The 17,696-nt window shown below is 41.2% G+C and overlaps 3 protein-coding genes across 3 annotated transcripts in view; all 3 read left to right on the top strand.

Moving 5' to 3' along the window:
• The window catches only part of wbp1lb (WW domain binding protein 1-like b), a 16,655-nt gene extending 10,656 nt beyond the window's left edge, over window positions 1–5,999 (top strand). Inside the window, exons 3-4 of the mRNA XM_020596161.1 lie at window positions 2,143–2,304; window positions 3,982–5,999. Coding sequence (XP_020451817.1) covers window positions 2,143–2,304; window positions 3,982–4,802 — 983 coding nt within the window. The 3' untranslated portion in view covers window positions 4,803–5,999. The remainder of the gene's footprint in view (window positions 1–2,142; window positions 2,305–3,981) is intronic.
• A 1,614-nt stretch (window positions 6,000–7,613) lies between these two features.
• as3mt (arsenite methyltransferase) lies at window positions 7,614–14,791 on the top strand. The gene is made up of 11 exons (XM_020596162.1): window positions 7,614–7,723; window positions 8,148–8,196; window positions 8,477–8,604; window positions 8,691–8,841; window positions 9,644–9,780; window positions 9,884–9,953; window positions 10,491–10,572; window positions 10,652–10,783; window positions 13,047–13,186; window positions 13,286–13,408; window positions 14,311–14,791. Exons 1-11 carry the CDS (start codon window positions 7,719–7,721, stop codon window positions 14,416–14,418), a joined length of 1,125 nt encoding a protein of 374 aa, XP_020451818.1. The 5' UTR covers window positions 7,614–7,718; the 3' UTR covers window positions 14,419–14,791.
• Window positions 14,792–15,073: 282 nt separating this feature from the next.
• Window positions 15,074–17,696, top strand: part of cnnm2b (cyclin and CBS domain divalent metal cation transport mediator 2b) — a 48,119-nt gene continuing 45,496 nt past the window's right edge. The window contains 2 exon segments of the mRNA XM_020596160.1: window positions 15,074–16,214; window positions 16,217–17,161. Coding sequence (XP_020451816.1) covers window positions 15,713–16,214; window positions 16,217–17,161 — 1,447 coding nt within the window. The 5' untranslated portion in view covers window positions 15,074–15,712.

Genomic DNA, 17,696 nt, shown 5'->3' with positions numbered 1-17,696 from the left:
CACTGCGTGGCTGGCCAGTAAAGGCCTTAAAGATGAAAAACTAATGACATGGCCCCCTTCTTCACCTGACTTAAATCCTATTGAGAACCTTTGGGCCCTTCTTAAGCAGGAAATTTACAGTGAAGGTAAACAGTACACCTCTCTGAACAGTCTCTGGGAGGCTGTGGTTGCGGCTGCACAAAAAGTTGATTCTGACCAGATCAAAAAACTGACTGACTCTGTGAATGGAAGGCTTGTGACTGTTATCGAAAAGAAGGGTGGCTATATTGGTCACTGAGGTTTTCTGTTTGGAATTTCAGAACTGTTTATTTGTAAATTATGAGTTTGTTTATTATTCTCACTTTAACAGGTGAAAATAAATGTGAGATGGGAAAATATTTGTTTTTTATTTAGTTGCATGATAATTCTGCACACTAATAGTTGCCTAATAATGGTGTACATGTAGATATTCTCTTAAGAAAGCCAAAACTTCACTTTTACTACTTAAATGTTCAGGTTTGAGGGTTTGTTAACATTTTGGATTGACCAAGAGCACTGTAGTTGTGCAATAACAAAATTAATCCTCAAAAATACAACTTGCCTAATAATTGTGTACATGCTGTATGTTAAGAATACTTTAATAATATGGTGCTGTTTGCCTGAGTACAGTATGTCTGGGTCAGAGCAGAGGTGATTATTGTTGACTTCAGAGCTGCAAACATGGAAGGAGTGTGTTCGCGGGTCAAAAGAGACCATTATAAAAATGGTCTAGAATATAGCTTTCTTACCTCAGCAGCAGCACCTTTAAAATTGGTCTGGGTTTCCCGGTGTTTTATAAATCCTTCCAGCCAGGACAGCTTTATATAATAGGCCAGAATTTTCTGTGGTGGTGGCAGGACTGGACAGTATGATGTAAAATCTGTATTATGATTAGTGATCACAATGTGTGTACCTTTTGAGTTGATAAAAGATGTCTGTAATTTGGACCTTTCCCAGTCCTACACGCTAGAAAGGTCACAGTTGTTGGTGTGGGTTCCTAGAAACTGGCAATGTTCAAACTGACTTTGGATGTATTCATATTATAACATATGAACTGATGAAGAAGATGATCCTGCTGCCGTCACTTCTGGATTAGATATAACTCAGCTTATAGTATGAAAGAAGTTGGTAGTAGGGCATGGAGGACAGAACGGATATTTTCTGAGACCACAGTAGAATTGTTGTATCTTGATTCCTGTGCAGCACTAGCACAGTTGCTCTGCTCCGAGTGCCATATTTTATAGTTTACATTCTTGTTTTCCAGAGTCACAAGCTGCCCTGCCCTGAAGTCCTTGAAATAAAGTTCCCCACATTTTTTGTGTCAGTGTATTGGTGTTCCGTTTACTTCTAACATACAGTAAACACAAACTTGGCTGTTTTTGAAACCTCTCTGTTTTTCCTTGCTGCTCTTTAGAGTGGATTCAAGATAGTGCTGTTTCACAAATTATTCCGTTAAAGGGAATTAAGACTTCACGTCATATGGAAAAAGCTTAATACGTTCTTAAACAATCATGCTGTGGTGGGATGTTTTCTCAAACAACAACTCTATCTACTAATGACTTTTCTCTGTGTAATTTATTTGTGCTCTTCTCCAAAATTTCTCCATTTCACAATGAATGACTCCTCATATTTTTCTGATAAACTGGATTAAAACAACCCAGCCAACTTCTCCAAATATGAACAAATGTCTCCTAAAATGAGAGACTGGAGAACTTAAGAGTTCAGCATTCAGTGATACAGCTGTGGTGTCAGATGTGGGCTTGCTCTATAGTGAAGCAATTGGGAAAGACTTGATCTGTCTTGGTCATAGAGATAAGGGGCTGATGATTGAATATAAATGGCATAGAATTTATGTCATAAAAACTTAATTCATACAATGTACAGATGTGTGAATGTTTCACTGTGTTAGAACCAGATATTGGCAGTGTGTGATCTTAGCAGCAGGCGCTCTGTGTTACATCACCACATGCTAGTATAGTTCAACATTATGGGTATTGTTGAATTTTTCCTGTGTAAATGTATTCATCTCCATGTGAGTTTATTTCAAAATATCAGTCAAACATATTTGATCGATTTTGTTGGGAGTTCCACTGTAAATACAACATGCCTTTGCTGGGTCTTTAGGGTTTTGGTTGGTGTGGACCATCATCTTAATTTTGAGCTGCTGCTGTGTGTGCCACCATCGCCGCACGAAACACCGGCTGCAGCAGCAACAACGGCAGCACGAGATCAACCTTATCGCTTACCGTGAAGCACACAACTACTCATCTGTGCCCTTCTACTTCAGTAAGACCTACCACTGGTTCATAAACACACACACAATATGTGATGTTGATCATTTTCTTGTAGTGTGCAAGACTATTCACAGATGATGAGAGTACTTAAAGCTTTTATAATCAATAGATCAGATGACGGTGTAATGTGAAAAATATTGGCTATAGTGACAAACACACAGAGATCACCTGACTCTACAGTTCTTCTCAGCTCTACAAAGCATTTTGTTGCATTTTGTATTTTAGATGATTGGATAACTTTCATCAGCAGCCTGATGCTGTCACACCACTTCTCAATGCTGCTGTGCACAATCTGGTTGCAAAATGTCAATATGGCAGCTGCTGTGTTCATGATATTTTGGCTTTACCTTTGCATAGTGGAGGGAAGTGGTGACATGTCGTCCCATCTTTATATACTGTACATTCTGTGGGTCAGTGTCATTCTGTGTCCTTCTCATCTGCTTTGTTTTGACCTACACCAAACCAAAAGATCTGACAAACCCACTTTGTTCTACTGGGCCACCACCAAACAAGGAGACAGAAAGAAGTTAGCAATAAGCTGATGAACACAGTGGAGTGTTTAGATGCTAAAGAGCCACGTTTCGCTCATGAGTAGATGGAGACCAAAACTGTGCTTTATGAACAGTGAATACTGCATTTGTATGTTTGCCAAGTAGACAATAATCCAACTCCAAATGAAAGCCAGAGGTACCTTACTAACTCAATGGTACTATGTTAGGTGATATTTACAGTACATTTTAGCAAACAGCCAAAAGGAAAAAACCTATTATTGCTGCTGTAAATAGATCCTCTAGTACCGAGCCAAGTTCTGCATAGTACAGTCGCATCTTAAGTACCCAGTATTAGTGAATACAAGCAAAGCTGTGCAGTTTATTGGTGAATCTAATACTTCAGCCTTTTTTAAATTCTAAATCTGTTTTTTTTTTTTTTTTTGTTCGAGGGAGGTCACCTTTTCTACAAACATTTTAGCTTGGCAGAGCTGGCTGTTTGCTTCACTGTTTGAGGCTTTGTAACCTGACCCCGTTATAAACCCTACTGCAGCTGTAGTGTATGTCTTACATCTAAGTAAGGTCTGGTGTAGAGGGTACAACATCGAGCTGTCCAGTAGCTTTCTTTGATGCTTTTTTTTGGGGGGGAAAAAACTTGAGCACGAACTAAGATCTTTTCCCCCAGGCATAACTTCTCATGTTCTCATTTTTGCACTTACATTAAACAGAGGCACTAGTGACAAGCAAAGCAGTGGCAATGTAATGTTTGCCCTGAGATCCATTACCTGGTTTCACACAGCGGCCGATCTCTACTGTTTGCATCCCCCAGATTTTAGGGGATCGGCCAGCACTGCTCTCTTGATACCTTGCCAGTGTTGCGACACCATCTCACACAGTGATGCAACAGCCCTTAGCACAGAATTGACCCAGAAATTAGCTTGTTTTGTCCTTTTTTCCTCTCTTTGCTTTGGGAATAATTGAATAGTGTTCTAGGAAGTTCAGTGAGGTCACGCTAAAAGTTGTAGGGATCAGACATTGGTGTTTAAATGAGTTAGTTTTTCTTAAATAATTTAACTGCCTTGCAAAATGTATTTTGTTATATAAATTTATTTCAGTGCATGTTTACATTCAGGCATGTCCTACTTGTTTTTACGTTTTTTTTTTGTTTTTTTTCTCCTCAGGGTTTCTGCCAAACTACCTCCTGCCTGATTATGAAGAGGTGGTCAACAGGCCACCGACCCCGCCTCCTCCCTACAGTGCCTTACACATAGGCCCATCTTCAGTGGCCTCTAGTCCGCTGGCCTCTGAGCAGCAGGAGGGACACTGTTCACCCATCCAGCCCACTCCAGTGCCCCCAGTCTCTGATAGCGTGTGTTGTAGACCCAGTATAGAGGAGCCACAACCTCCCACTTTAGACTTTAGGCCAAAGCCTGACAACAAGCCTGTGCAGACAGTACAAGATTCAGGCATGATACTGCTTTCAGATGGGCTCAGTAGGGAGGGACTCACCAGCCAGGAGAAAAGAAGCCAAATTGAGGACGACTCCTGCAAAGATCCTCTGCTGAAAGATCTGTCAGACGGATGCACTGAGGACAAAGATCGACTCCCCAATGGAAGGAGGAGGCGATTCACAGGGGACTCTGGGATTGAGGTGTGTGTGTGTGGCACACGTGGAAGTAGCGGTTGTAGTGGAGCAGGAGGGACAGGTCAGGAAGGCACAGGGTTGAGGGAGCTAGAGAGTCTGCTAGGGTGTGAGGGAGAGGCTGGGGAGGAGGTGGTTGACTTCTGCGAAAGCTGTGGTCATCGAGCCTCCTTTAGCATGGAAGAGGAGCAGGCACTGGGCGGGCTGGAAGGTCAAGCAGCCTGTGGGCCATCAGGACCTCCTCAGCCAGCTCAGCAGATAGGCAGCGGCTTGCTCCACCCTCCTGTGTGCCTCCTTCTCCACACCATCACCGAGCAGGAAGGACCGCACCACAGCACCAGCACTGAGCCGCAGGGCTGAAACACAATTACCACACTTTTGCAATAGAGGTAATGAGAGCACTTGAGACAGGACATGGAGGCTTTTGTATATCAGGAAGTGTTTTATTCTAAATGTTTTCTAAGTATTCTTATGAATGTGTGCATTTTAGATAAAACTGGTGTGGGTGCAGGAAGTGGAATCTCGACTAAAAATGATTGTGATCCACAGGTTGTGAAAGTTTGCTCCTCCACGTGCTGGAACAGTGGCCTTAATCTGTGTATTTTGGGTTATATGTGGGCAGTACCAGTCCGTTAATAGCGTGTGACAGATTTCTCACACTGCACACACAATCTTTTTAATGTCCTTCTCATACAATGGAAGCTACTGACGCATTCAAAAACTTGTTAGCTGAAGCTGTGCTGTCAGAACAGGCCGTTCACTGCCTAGGATGATCGCAGCTCTTCTCACTGGGTGCTCGCATCAGTTCTGCAAAGCCATTCTTTGCAGGCAGAAAACCTACATTGTAAAAACACACAGCAGGAACATTTTTGCATGAGTGCAATGTGGAATTAATGACAGCGTGTGTTTTTGCAAGCTGATGCCATACAGGGACACCAGAACAAGACTGTATAAGATGTCCCATTAGACTCGTGCTTCTAAAGTGCTTTTTCCGCTCTGCCTTGTCTGTGTTTGTGCTCTCTATCTGCCCCACCAGTGATAGAGGACTATACTGTAAGTGCATTAACAAATCTCCATGTGAGCAGTTCTTATTTTGCACAAAATTCATCTTTGTAAATGAAGCTTTTAGCTACACAATCAAAACTTAAAATGCTTTTATAATTCCAGTCTTAAATTGCAGTACATTGGTGTCTTACAGTTTTGTTGCAGCATCTGTAAGAAACAGACCTCTGAGTTAATAGGGAATGTAACAGATTCAATTTGTATACACTTTTTAATCTTAATTTAATGCAGGTTTGTAGAAGGTGCCTTCCCAAAAAATGCAGAATTGTGATTAACAATGATAAGATTCAGTGAAACTGAGAAACTATCAGAAAGCAGGTACCCACACCAAGATAAGATTAAGCTGCACAGAGATTACAACTGAAATGGGCAACTTCAGACTTTACATGCTCATGTCAGTCACTTCAGTAGATTAACACCTTCACCAGCTGTACAGCATAAAAAACATATACTGTTTATAATAGATTTTGTATAAACATGGTTCTTACCATTGTTCAGCTTTGGTGTTGATTAAGGAAACATTTTGTTTACCAAAGCATGATCCTGCTGGTCTGCATTTGTATTATCCAATCTGAGAGAGGAAATGTTTCATGTTTGGAGGGCGTGTGCATTGGGTTTTCATCTTACAAGGGATATTCCTCCCTTTCTATATAAAGAAGATCAATCACATAATGGCCACAGCTGTGAAGCAAATGGTCAGAGTTTGTACACATTATTTGTAATGTAAGTATTTAATCCAACAGGACAATTTTATAACAAGATGTCATTGAGCGTTGGCGCCCAGTGAGTGGAAAAATACCTCTTTGGGGAGTGAGAAATGAGAAGAGAGAAAAACAAAACCCCAAACAAAAATAAAGAAATGAAAACAATTAGATATGGTCATAATTTAACTCACAGTTGTGCTTGATTATTCCCAATATCTGAATATCTACTATAAACAAGAGTTTGCACAAAGGCGATTTTTAGGGGAAGCAAAAAGTATGTATTTTGTTATGACGAATAATTCTTGGCACAGGATGCGGTTCACCGTATGAGTTATGTGTATAATGTTGCACTGTAGATTAAACTAAAGCTACGGAAAATGCATTAAAATAATCAAAGTTACAGTATCAGTTCAATTCATGAATATGCTATGTAAAATACCACTCATATAATGAATTTGCTTTTACAAATGGGGTTGTTTTAAGCTATTTCTTTCTTTGCCCGGCCTCTGAAATGAAATGAACTGGAACTGGTGATGCTCCATGCCTTGGTGCATGCTTGTTGGCTTTTTGTTTTGTTTTTAGTTTTTTTCCACCAGACTTCCTTGAGCACCTTCAAAAATGCACACATTGCTGTGCAAAGCACAAATATTTAAGCCACTGGTCTGGCAGTTTCCAAAGGTACTAGCACTGTATTAACAATGAGTTGAGTGAAATTTTCCCATCAAACCTAAACACACTCTAAAATTCTTGAAATGTTAATGCTTTTTGACAAACTAGAAAGTGTATTTGTGGTACACGTAGTACAAATGAGCTATTTTTCATATCAGCTGAATCATTTAAAATGTATTTGAACTGTATCGATTTTCAAAGCCATTTTATATTTGCAAATTTAGCAAAATATTCAGTAACATGTTTTGTGAACCTAACAGCTTTAATGTTTATAAAATCATTAGCTTTGTTGTTATGACATCGTTTTGTCATTATATTTTTTTTTTGTTTGTTTGTTTCTGCTGAGAAAAGATTAACTTATGTGGAGAATTATCCTGAAGTTGTGTGAAGGGCAAATTTGACTAACAATACTGTAGTTATTAATTTGTTATTTAGATCAGGGGCATCATGCCAAAGACTTTTTTCACCTCTGTGTGTGTGTGTGTGTGTGTGTGTGTGTTTGTCTGTGTGTAAGGTGGTTTTGCACATATTCTTTGGATGTTCTGATCATAAGCCATTTATTACAACTACAAAGATATATGGTCATTAAACACTCTTAAATTCCAGCTGAGTGTTGTGTCTTTGTTTGTTTGTTATCATTGCAAAGCTGCCATAACTGAGTGCGGTTTGTGTGTCTTTTGAACTTTACTGACTGTATTTGGTGCGATTTTAGGCGACGAGCTACAGGGTGCGCTGTTGAGCAGGAAGTGAACTAAATTATGTTCATTGCAGGCCGCCGTACAGATCTTACCTAAAAAAAAAAAAAAAACAACTATGGACTTTGTACGCACTGGCTGAAGAAATGAGGTATGATTAACCTAAAAACGTGCGTGTATTATCTCATTTTCACGGTTTAGTTTAGAACCCAAGACTCGAGAGTAGATTCTGGGGTAGGCGAAATCTGTTTTCCCATGTCCTCTTACCTTAATGTGAAGCTAACCTTAACCAGTTAACTTTGTTTGCTCCCGAGTCTTGATATCCACCGTGTATTTGAACCTTCACCCATAACGTTAACGTAAGACGGCAACAATAACATTAGTGACTTTACATAATATTACATGCAATACAATAATGTATAGCTTGTGAAATAAGAGTTTTCATTTGCTGTAGCTAGCCGATAAAGGCAGCAGTTAGGAGACAGATACGTTAGCTAACTGACTCAGTAGCCACTGTACCGTACATGTACCATGAAGTTTAACATATAACTATCCCACTTCTTTTTTTGTTTAAGTGCGTGCGCAAAAGGCTTCGTTGACTGTAACGTTCACGTGGACGTGAAGGTAATACAGCGTATCTCTTATGATACTGTACATGTTAGAGTGGGTTGTTGAATCTAACTCGGGTGCTTTAATTAGCTAAATCACTGCGACTTCTTATTAAAGTCATACTTTTGTAGTTAAGTGATATTCATCAGTAATGCTCCAGCCTACACAGAACTAAGTACAACTTTGAAGCGGCCTATTAGTTTTGCACTGCTTACCTATTTGTTATGTACTAGCTGATGACAGCCTGCTGTATGATGAAGGAGCAACTTTTGCTGGCTTGTCTGTGGTCACGTAGGATTATTATGGCAAGGTGCTGAAGAAAACCTCAGACCTGAAGAGCAATGCCTGTGTGGCTCCAGCTCATCCAATCCCTGCCTTCATCCAGCAGGCTCTGAAGAAAGTGCACCCTGAAGTCACAGCCAAGTTAGTAGGTTGCTGTTAGACAATCTGCTGATGTATTTTTGCTACAAAAAAAAAAAAAACATGTGATGTGTTTCCCTCTACTCTAGGTACTATGGCTGTGGCCTGGTGGTGCCAGAGTGCCTGGAGGGCTGCAGGATACTTGACCTGGGCAGTGGAAGTGGGAGGGACTGCTACATGCTGAGTCAGCTGGTAGGCGAGAAGGGCCATGTCACTGGCATTGACATGACTGAGGACCAGGTAATGTACATCAGCATCCCAGTATGGTGCACAGATTGGCTGCAGTAGCTTCTTGATGCATTGCATGTCAGTGTGTGGTTGAATGATATGTGATAGACTTACATAGCATTAAAGTGGGAGCATTATTACCTCTGCCAAGGAGATTATGTTTTTGGTTCTGTGTGTGTGTGTTGTGTTGTGTTGGTTAGCAGGATTATGGACAAACGGCTGGATGGATCATCATCAGCATACTTGGTACAGACACTGGTGGCGACCAGCCCTAGAAGTAATTAGACTTTGGCTGAAGGTCAAAGGTCAAGGTCACAAAAAATAACAAAAATCCCTAGTCTATAACTTGGTAAAATTTAAAAAAAAAATCATATATCTGCCAAACGTTATCAAAATTATTTGAAATTTGATTCACATACATAAGGTTGCAATGTCTATAACCAAACCAAATTTCATCCAGCTTTGATCCAGATTCCGAATCTGACAGCCATTAAAATTTATTTTGCGTATTTATTTGCATGAGCGAATGTTGTGCCTTGGTGGAGGTACATGTGCTCCCTGAGTGCTCTTGATGAAGGCTGTTACTGGGTTGTAAGCACTAACTTTCCCATTCTAGGTTTTGAAAGACATAATTCTGCTTCACAGGATGTACAGTATGTACTGCTTAAGACTCAGTGTGGGCTCAAATAGCTTGTAATTGACTGTAAGCATGGCCAGTTCAGGTTCAAATACGTAGCGTCCGGACAGATTGAATCACAATTGAAATCAAATGAGCATCATATGGAGACACTTTATAGTCTGTCTTCTCTCCTAGCTTGAAGTCGCCAGGACATATGTGGACTACCATATGCAAGAGTTTGGCTTCAAGAAGCCCAATATTAGCTTTGTCCAGGGCTACATTGAGGCCCTAACAGAGGCGGGGCTGGAAAAGAGCTCATTTGATATTATCATGTAAGATGTCTTTCTTGTCTCTTTCCTTTCTCTGTTTCATATTTTATTACTCTGCAATTCTATAGAAACTGTGTTGAAATGTTCATTTCCTGCCATCACTTAGTTCCAACTGTGTGGTGAATCTCAGTCCAGACAAGAAGCAAGTCTTGGCTGAGGCCTACAACTTACTGAAGGTACGCTTTGGCTTCAGTGTCTAAAAATACAGTTGGTAATTTTCTATATGAATAGTATTTTCATAAACCCCCATACAGAAACTAAAACCAATAATGAATTGCTTTTACTCACTGTTAAGCCCCTTTTCCACTGCCTGGTATCGGCTCAACTCGTCTTGACCCTTTTGGAGCTTTTGGGCCAATGTTTTGAACAAATATGTGTGTCTGGTGTTTTATAATGAAGAAACGTGTCACCCAGTGCAGTGGTGTGTTTCACTGTTTTAATTGTTTGGTTTTTTTTTTAAACCAACAACGGAGGTCTACAGCACAGATGAATAAGATAATCCAGGTTGGAGACTTAAGACATTAACTGTGAGTAGAGGCAGTTCATTGTTGGTTTTAGCCTCTGGGATTGTGGAAAATACTATTAATATAGAAAATGACCAGCCTTATCCTTTAAGCAAATTTCACAAAACTTGACTAGCATGCATTGACAGAAGGCAAAACTAGTGTATATTTGATGTTCACCACATATCCTGTCATGCCATTGATTGCCAGGATGGTGGTGAGCTGTACTTCAGTGATGTCTACAGCAGTGGAAGATTGCCAGAGGAAATTAAGAATCACAAAGTGCTATGGGGTGCGTCAGATTAATATCCTAATGCCATAAAAGATCACACATCCCTGTCAGAATTACAGAATATGGTTTGTCTTGACAGGTGAGTGTCTTGGTGGAGCCCTCTGGTGGAAAGATCTGCTGCGATTGGCTGAGGAAGTGGGCTTCAGGCCCCCACGACTGGTCACAGCCAGTGTCATTACTGTCGACAACAGAGAACTGCAGGATGTTCTGGGTTTGATACTATTTCTCTTTGGTGGTTATTTACATCTTTGTGTGTATTGCCTTATTTGCTTCTTTCTGAGCTGTAAGTTAGCATGGGTTGAAGTAAGAAACATAACATTTCTAACTGGATGAAATTGATCCTATAGACGGGTTTCCAAGCAATGTCGGCAACGAGATACGTGCGTGTCATGGGAGTAGAAAACAAGGTGTAATGACTAAGAATCTATAAGGAAAGTAATATGACAAGGACTTGTTGTGCAGTAAACTGCTCAAATTGCTTGAAAGATGGCTGGAAAATGTCAACATCCCACAGGGAAAACATTCCTTCCAACAGAGATTGACAAAATTGTGGCAATGAAAAGAGACTGGGGGCCATCTGGCCTCAGTGGCTGAGAGCTTGTGCAGTGCTCATTTAATTTCTGTTGAATGTTTTTACCCAAGGTTACCTAATTATTCCTGAAAGCCTTATTGAAAAGACACCCAAAAGCTCGGTAAAACTAAAGTGAACTGTGGTATGTAAGCTATTTAGCCTTGCATATTCAAAAGAAACCAGGGCAGAGCAACCTAAGATTTACAACAGTCACGCTCAGACTAGCTTCCTCTTGACTGCCTAAGCTGTCAAACTTCACTGGTTGTACTGGACTCTGCGAGCTGTGGTCCCGAACTCTCTGATGCTGCTCTGTTGTCTGTACTGTAACCGCTGATAGATTCACAATTATGTAAAGGCTAATGTTTTTTAAAACGTTTTAAACTTTCTCTGAGCTTATTGGCCATGGCTTTTTCTTTTAACTTATGTAAACTGAATTAGAAACAGTCAAACCGCTTTCTATATATTGCATTTCATTTATAAAAAGGGGCCAATCTCATGACCTTCACACAGGTGACAGCCACTAGCTCAGCAGTTAAGGTGATTGTTAGCTAGCAATGCTAAAAAGCTATAGAACTGAGGGTAACTGCAGTCTAGTAGCTAATGTTGTACAGTATGCTCAAAAATTACTGTGATCAAGTTAATCATGTTGTTACATTACAAATGCTTAGTATTATCTATGTTTATCTACTGTAAGTGTCATAAAAGTGTAACAGTGATATGAATAACATGCTGTGTTTTACAGTATGTAGGCTGTTCACAATGTTGGATATTAGCCTACATCTTAATTAGTGTTGAGGTAACAGCACTTCTCGGTCTGTTACTAAAGGAAGGTAATCATTGGCTTTTTTCAACTGATTACTGTTTAAAAATGCTAAAAATCTCTAAAAGATAAGCAAACATAACAGTGCACTAGCGTGCTTTCTACCACCCCCCCACCCCCGTCTATAGAGCCAAGAATACAATACTGTACATGTAAAAAGGTGGACAAAGCATAATAATTTCAAAATGTGAGAACAAAATGAATGAAAACTGAATTTAAAAAAAACCTGAAGACAAAATAAATTTTCTAAAAGTAAAAATGAAACCGTTATGAGAATGTTATGCAAAACCTCTGGGAGTGTGCATCAATGTCACACCCACACAGATTTTAGAAGATGTCTAATTACCTTAGTAAGTGAAAACGCCTGTGGGGAGGGATTACAGCACGTGGACCTTGAACTTTTTGACTTGCATGGACAAACTGAGCCATGCATCATAGTTTTGACTTGACAGCAATATTTTCTAGTCACCTAATACCTACCAAAAGTTTTCCTAGAAGAGTTTGATGCTAATGCTCTAATGCAGCAATGTTAATAGTGGACAACTATAGCAGTTAGCATCTAAGAAATTGAACTAATTTGTATTTAACAGGAAATGATACAAGTTGTATGTCAATGAACCTCAGTCAAACTGGGTTTGGAGCAACACTGCTAGTTTCTAATACTGAAGACTTCATAACCATCAGTACTCTGTTTATTTTTATGACATTCACGTTTTAAGTTTTAGGACAGTGTTATACATATAAATGCATTTATACATCCATGCTGTTATTTGAAAGCATGCTTCATCTTGTGATTTCTGCTACTGCGAAATACACAATTTCATAATCGCACATACTTAAAAATTAATTAGGTTTATAAAACTGGGGTTAGGTTTCATGTCTAGAGCACTGCTGTGTTTATAAATCAGATTGCATACAATAAAAGTGGTTTCTCTTTAACTTTGGTTATAACTAAATGCTGACTGTGCTGGTGCAACACAGCCTAAGGGTTGGTTCAGTAAGTTTGGCACACAAGATCTTATAGACTGTCAGGTTGACTCTGGTGCATTAACAAATTTTGACTAACATGTTCTGGAAATACAGGTGACTTCAAGTTTGTGTCTGCCACGTACCGCCTGTTTAAGGTCCCTAAAGGCCATGACAAGCCCTGTCAGGTCATATATAATGGGAACATTACTGGAGCAGAGGACAGCTTCCAGTTTGACTGTCAGTACACATTCAAGGTCTGTAGATCCCACAGCAGAAAAACAACTCAAGCTGGTAAATGTATTCTGCACATGTGCTTTATGTTAAATTATCTCAAATGTGTGTGTATTTCACAGGTTGATGAAGTGGTGGAGGTGGATGGAGAGGTAGCAGGCATCCTGAACCATTCCAGATTTGCTGAGGACTTCACTTTCCAGCCATGTGGAGGCCCCCATGGGCCCTGTGGAGTCAAACCTAGGGTCTGTGTCACAAATAAGTGATAGATTTTTGGCCTGATTTTTCATTGATCACTAGAGGTCAGTGTGTTTGTAATATAACTTAAAGTGTGTGGCACACCTAGAGAGCCCAGAGTGTGCATAGTCTGTCACTCGTGTGCACCAGGTCTCATGCTACAACTACTTGCACACACACACACACATGCTAGGCAACATTAAACATGACCGAATGTTCTCCTCTCAGCTAAATGAATGCCATATTATCGGCCCTCATTATTGTTCTGTGTGCACACTCATCTACAGGATGACGCCTTGGAGTCGTATTCCTCGTGTGTCCAACACACCTGGCCAATAAAGCTAATTCTGATTCTGATTGTGATCATATATTATTTTCAGTGACTAGCCTAATTCTTTATTCACTCATGACACTTGCATTCTGCTACTGAAGGACTTTCATTTTGCTACATGGAGCAATAACTAAATAGAAAATCTCAGTGATTTATCGAAATCTGTTCCTTGGTTTAACCTTTGGACTGATGTTCTGACACTTTTCCTGTACTCCACCTGGCTAGATGGTGATAATAACAATAAAAAGCTTTTGGTCTTGTACTTGAAAGTACAGCTACTGATGGATTGCTGATGTAATGAACAACCAGTGTCTGATAAAAAGACACTGAGCTGTACATTAGGAAGGAACATACATTTAAAATCTCAGTGTACATGAGCTTGCATTCTGCATTTACATTAAATGTTCAACATATTAATTGATGTTTAATCCTAGAAAATAAGAAAGTATGAATACACTTTTTAAACTTTCTTTTATTTCTTAATTATCTTGGCACATAGTTATTGTGCAACTCTTGAATGAGCCCGGACACAGGTTGTGAACTCATAATGACTTCTGCCTCCTTGAACTGTTGATACAGGCAGCCACTGTGGATCCTTTCGAGCTGGTCCTTCAGCTGGAGAAACAAAGTCCAGGTTCAGCCACAGGGGGATGCTGCAGCACACGCTCTGCTACCTGCTGCAAGTGATGGTGGGAAGGTCACAGAGAAACACAGACCCAGTATTTCCTGTGTATGCATAAGTACAGTAGTTCAAGTACAGTGACTTAATTATGCCTCATGGAGTGTCATTATGTATTTCTTATAAACAATGAGAATGAGATTTCAGCAACTGAAAGTAATTCTTGCTTATAAATATGTATCCTATTTGTGTTCTATAAACACTTCCCGCTTCCCCACTAGGAAGGCTATATGCACTTAATTTATTCACATCATTTTATTTTGCATAAATAAAATGACTTTGGCTGTGCTTCAAATTAAAAAAAATCCTAAGCATCAAAATGCCTTTGTGCCTTCCTCTTGCAAGGCTAATTTTTTCCTGTCTACAGTCTTAGGCACCAGGACTGTTCCACCTTTTGCCTTAACAAATGACACTAGATCTTTTGTAATACCTACATTATAGCAGTATAAATAATATTTTGATAGGCTTTGCATTAGCATGAGCTTTGTAACAGTGTTCCAGTACTAATAATATTGTTATTTGTATGTGTTTTAGAAAAATAAATGTTAGTCAATTTAATGGCCTGTTATTCTAACTTTTTGCTCATAGAATATTAAATAATCCTCATCAGGCCTCACAAAATCCGTCAAATAAAACAATCTGAGAACAACAACAAAAAAAAAATCTTTGGTTGAACTGCTCATAACACCCAGATCCAAATTAAGGCTCTAACCTATGAGGAGGGATCACAAGTATTAAGGGTAGTGCTTCATTTTAAGGGACCACAGCAACTCAAAATGTTTGGGAACCATAGCTGCAGAGGACATAGCCACTGTAAGGGGATATATGGTATTATTTACTTCGGTTATATTGTATTGCATTATTTTGTGCAAGTGGACACGTTAATGTGGCCATCACACGGAATAGCTCAACCTCTGACAAATACATTTTAACTGTGTACATGGTCCCTTGAGGAAAAGTATATGATTTAAAAAAAAGTCACGAGTAAATTCCTGTTTCTTGACATGAGGTGCACTTGTTTTGGAATTTGATTCGTCAAGGAGGCTGTGCACGCCCCGCCTCCTGGTCGGCGGCCCCTCCTGATTGGTCGCCGCGGTCGCCCGTCTCGGAGACACCAGGGGAGGCACGAGTTGGCCCGTAAGCCTGCGCTCGCAAGTCGTCACTGTCGGACACGTAGTGGGAACGAGCAGGTCCGATGCACAAGTCACGGCGACGGTCGGCGAAGATGAAGGCGGACTCCGACTGGCTTTGATTTTTAAAAGCCCTTTTCATTCAGGAGGTTGGTTGCCAGTGGTTATCAATATGGCAGAGCCGTTATCCCAAGCACCCACCGCTGCAAAAATGGCGTCACTTAACCGGGTCCGAGCTTTGGCGATGATTTTCTTAACTGTCACTGGCTGTTGTGTCACCCCGACAAGTGGCAAGGACGGGTCCGAGGAGACCGTCATCATAGGGCTCCGACTGGAGGACACGGACGACATTTCCTTCATGGATAAGGGCTACCTGCGGGTGAGCGAGCGGTCTCGGGTGAAATTAAGAGTGTACGGGCAGAACATCAACAACGAGACCTGGTCCAAAATCGCTTTCACGGAACATGAGCGGAGCCGAGCGGTAGGGAACCTTGACAGCTCCTCGGGGGATAACCAGAGCCAAGAGGACTTGCCCGGCTTACATCCCTGTGGTATTAGGACTTCGGATATAATTATATTGCCCAACATCATTCTGAATCGAAAGACGTCCGGAATAGTTGAAATTGAGGTCAAACCTCTGCGAAAGACGGAGAAGAGTAAAGCGTATTAATGCACGACCCGTGGACAGAGAACACCTGGATCTACCACGATGGGGATGACACCAAAGTGATAGTGGTGGAGGAGAAAAAGTTTCTGCTGCCTTTCTGGCTCCAGGTTATCTTCATCTCCATGTTGCTTTGCCTGTCGGGTATGTTTAGCGGGTTGAACCTGGGGCTCATGGCTCTGGACCCCATGGAGCTCCAGATAGTCCAGAACTGCGGCACGGAAAGGGAGAAGAATTACGCCAAAAAAATAGAGCCTGTCAGGAGCCAGGGGAATTACTTGCTCTGCTCGCTTCTGCTCGGGAATGTGTTGGTGAACACCACGCTGACCATCCTGCTGGATGATATCGCCGGCTCGGGGCTGATTGCGGTGGTGATGTCCACCATTGGAATAGTCATTTTTGGAGAAATCGTGCCTCAGGCCATCTGCTCCAGACACGGCCTCGCTGTCGGTGCCAACACTATATTCCTCACCAAGTTCTTCATGCTGCTCACCTTCCCTGCTTCCTACCCGGTGAGCAAGCTTCTGGACTACCTGCTCGGACAGGAGATTGGAACCGTGTACAACCGGGAGAAGCTTCTGGAGATGCTGCGCGTCACGGACCCCTATAACGACCTGGTGAAGGAGGAGCTGAACATCATCCAGGGCGCGCTGGAGCTCAGGACTAAGACCGTGGAAGACGTGATGACTCCGCTGAGAGATTGCTTCATGATCCCCGGGGATGCGACCCTCGACTTTAACACCATGTCCGAGATTATGAAGAGCGGCTACACGCGCATCCCGGTGTTCGAGGGCGAGAGGTCGAACATAGCGGATCTGCTCCTCGTCAAGGACCTGGCCTTTGTGGACCCGGATGATTGCACCCCGCTAAAAACCATCACAAAGTTTTACAGCCACCCGCTGCATTTTGTGTTCAATGACACCAAGCTGGATGCAATGTTGGAGGAGTTTAAAAAAGGTGAGTCCGGATATATCCTTTATTAATTGTTAGCGTGAAATGTTTTCAGTACACCCTGGCCCAAATATGACATTGTGTCTGCTATTCTGTCTGTTGAAAAGCCTACTAGATAAAGCTCTCTTGAACCTCAAGTGACAAAGGTCATTTCACATGCAGGTTGGCCTTTCACCTTTCCACCCCCTTGGAAGAGAAAGGTTAGAGTCATAAGTCAGGCACTATAATACTAGGAGCCACAGCTGTTTCCTTCAGTCTGGATTACTCTGTGCTACTCTGTCAATCTAAAGTTCAAATTTTGTGAGTGAATCCAAAATAGCTAAAAGCTCACTTTCAGGAATAAAGGGAGGAGGAGGAGAATTTGTGTCCCCTTCAAGATTTCACAGGAAATTTAAGCTATTGAAGGAAAAAAGAGGAGGACAGCAGCTGTTTTGGCACTTCTTATCAGGCCTGCCTCACAAAGCATTGAAGCAGCCACGAGTAGCTAGGTGCACTTGCCACAGCTTCACTGGCCCCTTCCTGCGGAGAAGAGGAGGTGTCG

This window comes from Monopterus albus, unplaced genomic scaffold, assembly GCF_001952655.1.
Source record: "Monopterus albus unplaced genomic scaffold, M_albus_1.0 scaffold29.1, whole genome shotgun sequence".
In the NCBI taxonomy this organism is placed as follows: Eukaryota; Metazoa; Chordata; class Actinopteri; order Synbranchiformes; family Synbranchidae; genus Monopterus; species Monopterus albus.
This window is presented reverse-complemented; position numbering and strand designations above follow the sequence as displayed.